Raw genomic sequence first — 9,310 nt, forward strand, 5'->3', positions numbered from 1 at the left:
GGGAGCGCACGCGCCCTATAATGAAAACCTCTCAAAAAAAAAAAAAAAAGAAGAAGAAGAATGAGGCTCAGAGAGGTTAGGGACATACCAAGGACCACACAGGAAGTAGGAGAACCAGCATGGTGGTCTGACTCTTGCTCTTACAGCCAAAATAGATCGTCTCTCCCTAGATCTGCCCACCCCGCAATGGCTCCCTTCTAAATTACTATCCAGAGAGGATGCGAGGGTGAACCTCTGGCCAGAGGGAGTCCCCTAGAGAGTGGCCTAGAATGCTGGGGAGGGAAGAGACCATGGCCCAATCCACAACCCCGCCCTTAACTCCCTGCCTCTGGTCTGGGCCTGGAAGCCAGGTCAGGTATCTCCAAGGGATGAACAGGCACTAGGGCTGCCAGGAGGTCCCCGTCCCCCAGGACCACGCACCTGCTTTGGGCACTGGCCAGCTTCCAACTGTCTCTAGGCCAGCAACCTGGCTTGGGGCTGCAGACGCCAGGAAAGCAATTGTTCTTTGAGGCACAGTTGGGTTCCCTGAGCTGGAAGAGTCCAAGGTGCTTTCTTCGGTCCCAGGAGAGCCGCCTGAAGCCTCAGAGCAGTGGGATCCACTGGACCCAGGGTCCTCCATCATCCGGGGACTGGGTGAAGCATTGCAGGTGGAGCTGAGGAAGGGGCCTGCCTTTGCCTTGTGTGGAGTCATGGGCCTGCTCTGGGGATCAGGGTCCCCTGGGGACGTGGGGCCTGCAACAGGGTTCAAAGTGAAGGCTAGAGGGATCCTGGAAATGTCCTGGGGAACAGAGAGGCTTCCTGAAGCCGTGGGACCCATGGAGCTCCATGACAAAGACTCCAGGTCAAAGGGGTAGTGGCCAGTAGAGTCCTGTGCCCTTCCCCAGGAGTCAAGGTATCCCACAGTGGAGTGAGGGAGGCTGGTGGTCTTGGGGCGGCAGTTCCTTCTGGCAAGACACAGGGGTCTGGGCTGAGCTCCACAGGTTGTGGGTGGACACTCTGCAGGATCCACACTGACTGTGGGCCCTGCGAGGCGCTCCCGGGGCAGGCACTGGTCCCTACGTAGGAGAGAATTCTGTGGGCCCCCCATGCCCTCTCCTGTGGACAGGCAAGCCCAAGGCCCTGCACCAGCTAGAGCCACCAGGTGGTCACTGGGCCTGGGACCAGGTGGGGCCAGGTTAGGCTTTACATGGAAGGCAGAAGACTTGCTGTCACACGGCTCCTGAACCCAAATGACAGTACCCGACCTGGTGCCAGTGTCTTCAGGATCAGGGCTGTGTTCTTAGCTATGCACCCACCCCAGCACCTGGAGCTCCTCTGCCTGCGTCTCCCACCCACCCACCTCTACTCTGCTCTGCAACTAACTCCTCCTCAGCCCTCAGAGTAGCTATAAAATCCCCTCCAGGAAACCCTCCTAATGACAGGGACTGGGATGCTCCCCCTGAGTGTCCCCACCCGGCCTGTGACCACACCAAGCACCAGCCTCTTCCCAGCCTCCCCAAGCCCCTCAGAATAGCCCCGGCCTCCTTCTATCCTCAGACCTCAAGGCTCACCTCTGCAGCGCTCCAGCAATATTTCTAATGAGTGAATTAATGAAGCACCATTCGACCTTGGTCAAGTCCCCTAACTTCCCTGTGTCCTCAAAAAAGGCAGTGATACGCTTGTCTGAGGTGGGAGTCTGTAAGGAGGCCAGCAGGTCTGCGACGTGGCCTTCCATTATCCTGCTTAGTTTCAGAACTCTTGGGAAGCCAAATGAGGTAATGGCCGCGAAGATATTCTGGGAATTTAAAAATGCTACAGGACTGTCATTCCCAGCCACATCCCCACACACAGTCCTGACCATTGCACTCAGCCTGCTTCTCTCCCCACAGAGGAGCCCACGGCCAGGAGGAACTGGGGAGGCACTGCTGTTGGGTGTCCCTCTCTGCTGCACCTCCCAGCCGTCTTGTCTTGGGAAGCCAAATGAGGTAATGGCCGCGAAGATATTCTGGGAATTTAAAAATGCTACAGGACTGTCATTCCCAGCCACATCCCCACACACAGTCCTGACCATTGCACTCAGCCTGCTTCTCTCCCCACAGAGGAGCCCACGGCCAGGAGGAACTGGGGAGGCACTGCTGTTGGGTGTCCCTCTCTGCTGACCCTCCCAGCCGTCCTGAGGATTGTCCTCAGAGCTCAGCGTCTTCCCCTGTCTCCCAGGCTGGGCCCCCATCACCTCGCCTGAGAGAACTCACAGCCTCTCCTTGGCTCCTGGCCTTGGTGCTGCAAGAACAGGGGCCCAATTTGAGAAGGGAGGTCGATGCAACCACATCCTCCTCCACTGCCAGCTGGCCGGGCAGATGGGAAGCAGGGAAACCTGGCCCTTGGTTGCCACATGGCTCGCTCACCCCTCTCCTGGCCAGTCACTGGCCCCTCTAGGAGGGCCCCATGGGGCCTGTCTAGGCCTCTGCATGCAGATTACCCTCTCCACTTCCTAGGCCCTGACCCTGGATTCGGCCAAGAACAGGCTCAACACATTTCTACCTGGCCTGGGAGTCGTCCCCATGGTAACTTCCGAGGAGGAGGAAGTGTCAGAGAGTGGAGGCAGCTCTGCGTATTTCCGGTGTCCAATGGAAGGGTCTGCAAGACAGTAGAGAGAGCAAGTGTGAGGCAGGGGCTGTCGGCCTATGAGTTGTCCTAGCAGGCACAGAGGGACCAGCCTCACATCACAGGGACCAGACCGAGGAGGGGGTGAGCTGTGACGGGAAGCAGTAGCTTCTTCCCCCTTAATCTCCACAACAGCTCTTCAATGCAGCAAGAGCTATTTACAGAGAAGGCTCATGATTCCCATCAAATCCAAAACACAAAGAAACAGCCAAGAATAGGCTAGTCCACAGAGACGGAGTAGGTTAGCGGTTGCCAGGGGAGAGTGCCTCGTGCGGGGAAGGAGTTTCTTTGAGGTGATGAAAACATCCTAGAATCAGTGCCGATGGTTGCACCACCTTGTGAACATCCTAAAGACCACTGACTTGAACACTTTAAGAAGGTGGAGTCTCAGGCACATGAATTATATCTCCATAAAGCTGTTACAAAAATGGGAGAGGCACGGCCAGTGAGTGGCGTGGTTGTTAAGGCTCTGGACTACTACATGGCCAACCATAGTTCAAGCCCCAGGCCCGGTGGCTTAAAATTCATTCCAGGCACATGTGTGTGTATGTCCAAAATCCTGAGAGAAGAACAGAGAAGGTATTGTGGTGTGGCCATCCCCCCTGGGGGTGATTTCTCACTCACTCTCTGTCTCTCCAGCGAGTACAGGTGCCCTGTAGCAAAAAATCTCTCTAAAAAAATAAAATAAAATAAATGAAAGAGGGAGGGAGGTAGGAAGGGAGAGGGAAGAGAGGAAGAGACAAAAGAAGGCAGGAAGAGAAGAAGAGAGGGGGAAAAGAAAGGAAGAAAAAGGGAAGGAAAGCAACACACTTGGAATCTGTAACGGCGTGGGAATCGGCAGCTGAAACAGGAAGGCAGCAGAGGAAGCCTGTTGCCAAGGAGACATATACACAGGATGCGAGGACCCAGGTGTGCCTCTGGTTCCATGCATTCACAGTGACCTAACGGTGACAATAGCTGCTATCTACTGGGCGCTCACAGGTCCTTTCGTTCCCTCACTCAGCCTTCGAAGCCGCTCCATGATGGGTGTCATCAGTCCCACTGTCTTAAATATATATTCCAGACAAAAGGAAGACTCAGAAATGTTGCCCCTCATATTTCTACTAGTGGTAACGTCTATCTGATTCCAAAACACAACTAATTGCTATTGCTAATCAGTAGTGCCCCAAGGCCGAATGGGCTTCATTCCATTCTTTAAAGATCCCCAGAGGGGCCGGCAGGTGGCTTGGTGAAGGTGCTAGACTCCCAGATGTTCGACCACAGTTAGAGTCCCGGACTTGGTGTCTTGAAAATCACACTGGGCACATGTGCATGCATGCCCACAACCCGGAGAGAAGGGATTACAGCATGGCCATCCCCCCTACGGGCAATTTCTCACCTTCCCTCTCCTTGTCTCTGTCTTCGGTGAGCACATGTGCCCTATGGCAAAAACCTTTCAAAATAAATAAGTAACGATCCCCAGAATGAAAATATAAGACTTGTGTCACGAGAGTCTCAGGAACCTCTCCAGAATTCAGTTACCCCAAGCCCTGAGCTATCCTCAATGTCTCCTGCAGCCAAATAAGCCCTTCCCTGCTCGTCCTCACCTCCCAGGCCAAGGGCCGCAGGAGGGATTCTCACGCACCATAGAAGCAGATGAAGGGCTGCAGAGACGAGCAGTTCACTGAGTACACCCGCGGGGAGAAGCGCACGTAGGTGCGGAGTCCTCCACAGAGTCCTGTCCCAAACTTGGGCACCTGCAGCCAGGTGGGGATGCTGGCTCCCAGGGTGCTGGACCAGCTCAGAGACTTGGAGACTGCATTGAAGTAGAGGCCGATCCAGGCCTCCGTCTCGTCGGTGATGGTTCTCAGCGCCTCCTTGCCTGCCTCGTCGGCCACAGTCTGCAGGTCCGCCAGGTCCGTGTGGCGGCTGCGGCAGTACAGCAGGGCGGAGGTCCACGTCTTCACTTGGTTAAATCGTGTGAAGATCTGTCTGCCGATCTGGACCGCAGCTGGGAGCAAAGAACACAGAGACCACAGGCCTCAGGTCTGGGATCTCTGACGGCCTGACCCTCCGCCCCTGGCAGAAAACTCATCTGACCCTGGCCCTTCTCCCTAGCCCTCGGTGTTAAATTGCATCAAAACCACAATTTTCTGAGGCAGACTACAAACCAGGTTGGGAGAACAGAGATCTGGCAGCAGCTGGGGAGAGCAGAGGTTCCGACCGAGTTCTTGCCCCTAGATGGCCTTGCCAGCTAAGTCCCAATTTGCTCATCTGTGTAACGGGGACAGTGGAAGTGCCTAAGGCTGGGACTACATGAAACCACATCCGGGAATGGTTTATCTTCATTGACGCGGATAGAAGCACAGACGGTTTAGAGGGCGGCTATGAGGAAATAGGACAGTCCTGGTTTGGAGTCACCCTCATCTGTGACTTGCAGGAGCTGTTGCTGCCACCGTAGCTTAGGAGGCTCCAGGGTGGAGGTGGAATAGAAGCATGTGCTGTCCTAGGACAGCCTGGGAGAAGAGGTGAGCCTGGCAAGGGACAGACCTGGGGACGCAAGGCAGAGCAGTCCTATCCCAATGGCCCTGCCTTCGGGTAGAGCCTAGACAGATCTAGGTGCTGATCTGCCTCCCACAGTTGGGAATGGGCCAGGTCCCCACGGGCAGGACAAGTGCACCCACCCTTCCCCTTGCCAGGCCTGTCTCGTCTGCAGCATTTGAAGCCCACACGTCTGTGATTCCAAACAACGGAAGTTTATAGCTATCACCTCCGGAGACCTGTTTGCAATCGGAGGCACATCCTCCAATTCAAATGGAGCCTCCCCCCTTCTGACACATGCCTGTCACCTATGCCCCTCATGATTTGCCTGATATTTCCCTAACATTTTCCTTATCAAATCTGATCTTCTGTTACCCTTCATTAAGCACCGCGCGTGCACCAGCCCTGAGCTGTGCAAGCCCACATCAGCTCTTTCAATCCTCACTATAATCCTGAGAAGTAGATATTATTAACCTTACTTCACAGAGGAGGAAAAGGAAGCTCACAGAGGTGACAATTTGCCAAACTACATTATACAAGCAGTCTTCAACAAACTTGCAGAAAATGTGTATTATGAAAAACCATGGGCAGATATCATATTTTGGGCACCAAAATTAGCACCAGAATTAAAATACTTTAATTCTGTTTGTTTGGTTTTTTTTTTTCTCTTTTTCCCAAAACCTTTTTCTTTTAAGAGATTTTTGCTATAGGGTGTGTGCCCTCACCAGATAGACAAAGAGACAGAAAGTGAGAAATCACCCCCCCCCGGGTGATGGCCATGCTGCAATCCCTTCTCCATTCTTCTATTAGGATCTGGGCACACATGCACACAACATGAGTTCTAAGCCTCCAGGTCTGGGACTCGAACTGTGGTTGACTATGTGGGAGTCCAATGATGCAACAATTATGCCATTCGCTAGTCCCCCCACAAACTTTTTGATGTCCCCTCATATTAAGTAGCAAGAGGAGATTCCACCCAGGTCTGCCTGCTTTGGCCACCCACACCCTTTCAACACTCCAACTCCATGTTCCACTGTGCGCAGAAAACCAGCTCTACAGAGCAGGCTGCTTGAGTACAGGAGGGACTTCAAATAGTTTGTGGAAAAAATGCAATTGAAGTATGAGTCTATTTTGGTGAAAAAAATTGAAATCCATGTATAGTTTTTCATATACACATTTCCCATGAACTTCTGGAAAACCCCTGGTATTTCCTTTGTCATAGAATTGCTCTACATCAGATAAGAAGTTTTTTTTTTTTTTTTTTTTTTTTCAATACCAAGGGCAGTGATATCCAGAGGGGAAACTACAAAGAGAAATCTCCCTCTTTAGCTAGGCTGGGATGAGGTCTTGCCTACCCCATCCCCAGAGGAAGAGCTGGCACAGCTGGGGTTGCTTCTCCTCTGGGCCCAAGGGAACCCTAGGGGACCAGTCCTGCGGCTGGTTCAGATAGATGAACTTGAGCAAAACGAACCCCAAATCCCAGAAAGTGGAAAGCAAAATGGGGATGTACCTAGCTTTGGAATGGTGGTCAGGTCAAGAGAGGGCTCCGTGGTGATGCGGTGGCTGGCGTCAGGATCTGTACAACAGAACAGACCACAGGTCATGGGGCAGGCTGGGCGGGGACTTCCCAGGAGCCTCTGCAGTCACCGGAGCTGCCAGGTTGAAGCTGGGAGAGGCCAGTCGAGGGCAAACAGGCTCGTCAGTGCCTTCGTACCTGTATTCAGTAAACGTGTATTGAGCACCTCTGTGTGCCCGATGCTGATAAGGCAAGTAGAGCCTTTGCCCTTGAAGAGAATATGCCAAAGAGCCAGCCTAAGCCCGCAGAGCCAGGCCAAAGGTCCTGTGGTGGCAAGGAGCTGAAAGAAATCTCTGTGACTGGGGAGAGGGACAGGTGACACCAGAGAGATCAGCTACAATGTATCTTCTCCTTTTTTGGTTCCAGAGGACGTGAGAGAGAGGGAGAGAGAGGGAGAGAGAGCGAGCACTCCCCAAACACAGCTAGTCATGCCACAGTCCTTTTCTTTTAATTCTCCATCGTGCTCCCAGTGTGTTTTTCACGACTCCAGGACCAGCACTTGAACCTTGGTCAGCTGTGTGGAATCAGGCTTCCTCTGCACAGCACTTAAATGTTGTGCCATGAAGTAGACCCCAAAGGATGGTATTCTAAGTGCCATGAGGACAAGTGAATCGCCTTAAGTGATCTGATTTACATTTTTCAAAGCTTACACTGGGGGGCCAGCAGGTAGCTTGGTGGTTAAGGCACTGGATCCCACATGACTGACTCTGCGGTTTGAGTCCTGGGCCTACCAGCTAGAAAACCATTCCGGGTGCTTGTGTGTGCATGCCCAGAATTCCAAGAGGAGAACGAAGGAGAAGGGATTGTGGCAAGGTCAACCCCCTCAGGGGGTTATTTCTCACTTTCCCTCTCTCTCTCCTGTGAGCACATGCATTATGGCCAAAGGCGGAAGGGGGTGTCTAAAAAAAAAAAATCTCCCTCTGTGTAGAGAACAGACTGTAAAGGAGAGGGCAGACCCAGAGGAAGGACAGTGGTGGTAACCTGGATCCACCCTGCAACTGGAAAGAAGAGGGGGAGGGTTATGCCGTGTCCTGCAGCCTCCCATCTCAATGAAGGGGTCAGGGGGAGCCCCAAGCCCTTCTTCTAAAGGACTCCCAGCCTCAGGCACCCCCGCTACCCTGGAAATCTCTTTACTCTCATGAAAATCAAGAGTTCAAACCTAGGCCACCCCGACCATGACTGACCATGATTCCGGTCCCTGTGACAGGCACAGTGTGGCCATGCCATGGCCCTCCGTGACCCTGTCTGAGGGGTGAGCAAGATGCAGAGTTGGGTTGAGCCTTGGCTGACAGAAAGACAAAAACACACTTATTGCCAGGAAAGTGTTATCGGCTTCAACCACCACCCCTCCACCCCCACACCATGTGACTCAGGTTGTCCCCACAGCCAGGCGCTGAGCACGATGTGTGGCCACAGCCAAAGGACTTGGCTCCCGCAGCCACTTCCCAGGCAGCAGGGGCTCTCCCAGAGCGTGGCTGTTGCACTCGCCCACCCGCCACGGTGCCCCCTGCTGCGCTTTGTGGGAGGGCCGAGGCTGGACTCGGAACAGGAGCAGACGCTCCCGGCCTGCCTTCCCCTTCTGCTCCCTTTCTGTTTCTCCCCTAAAGTCCTTAATGGCAGAAAGGGGGACATTCCAGATTTTACCGTGTCTCTATCCTGACATCCGCCTGTTTCTCCATGAGGCCTTGGGAATGGGGAGCAGGGAGAATGTAAACTAAGGCCGCAGAGAGAAAGCGGTGTGGAGAGAGGGAGACAATGGCCAGTAAACTCTGGGCACATTCTCTCCCGCTCTCTCTTTCATTTGCTCCATTAAAAAAAAAAGTTATTTAATTTTATTTTTTATTATTTTGAAAATTTTTGCTATAGGGCACACAGAGAAATAGAAAGCAAGCCACCGGGTCCAGGATTTGAACCACAGTCGACCATATGGGAGTCTAGTGCCTCTACCACCACACCACTTGCTGGCCCCTTGTTTGCTCTTGAAAACAACCCGGGTTGCAGGGGCGGGGAGGCCAGGTCCAGAGGATGAATCTGCACATACCATTATAGCAGATGAAGGGCTTCCTGTCTGTGCAGGAGGCAGCCCCCAGGGCAGGGGCCAGAAACACCGAATACAGGGTGGCGCAGAGGCCATCCCTGAAAGAGGGCAGAGTGGTCCACACGGGGTCGGTGAAGGCGGAGCCGCTGGACCATCTGAGGGCAGAAGTGTGCACGTCGAAGAAGAGGCCGATCCAGGCCCCGGTGCCGCTGGTGAGGGAGTAGAGCCTGGCGATGGACTGCAGGCTGTTCATGCTCTGCAGGTCGGCCAGGTCTGCGTGCTGCTGCCGGCAGTGCTGCAGCGCCTCGTGCCAGCTCAGCGCCTCCTCCACACGGAAGAAGGTCTTGCCGTTGCTCACCAGCTGCTGGACTGGGGCAGAAGAGGCTGTCACTGCATGGCGGCCCCAATGCCACCCCAGCCCGAGTCCCGAGGGGCTTTCAGCCACACTGCAGTGCTCCTCTCCGGCCTCACCTCTGGTTTTCAGCTGCACCCAGTCTGCCAGCCCGCCTTTGCACCAGCTGCTGTCTCGGCCT

The 9,310-nt window shown here is 54.0% G+C and overlaps 1 protein-coding gene across 1 annotated transcript in view; it reads right to left on the reverse strand.

The window, feature by feature from the left end:
* The window catches only part of CLEC20A (C-type lectin domain containing 20A), a 22,675-nt gene that overhangs the window by 9,709 nt on the left and 3,656 nt on the right, over positions 1 to 9,310 (reverse strand). The window contains exons 4-8 of the mRNA XM_014583759.1: positions 8,781 to 9,308; positions 6,674 to 6,739; positions 4,268 to 4,633; positions 2,521 to 2,616; positions 421 to 732 (exon numbers count right to left, since the gene is read on the reverse strand). Coding sequence (XP_014439245.1) covers positions 421 to 732; positions 2,521 to 2,616; positions 4,268 to 4,633; positions 6,674 to 6,739; positions 8,781 to 9,308 — 1,368 coding nt within the window. The remainder of the gene's footprint in view (positions 1 to 420; positions 733 to 2,520; positions 2,617 to 4,267; positions 4,634 to 6,673; positions 6,740 to 8,780; positions 9,309 to 9,310) is intronic.

Source organism: Tupaia chinensis, unplaced genomic scaffold (assembly GCF_000334495.1).
Source record: "Tupaia chinensis unplaced genomic scaffold, TupChi_1.0 Scaffold000074_1, whole genome shotgun sequence".
NCBI classification, from domain to species: domain Eukaryota; kingdom Metazoa; phylum Chordata; class Mammalia; order Scandentia; family Tupaiidae; genus Tupaia; species Tupaia belangeri.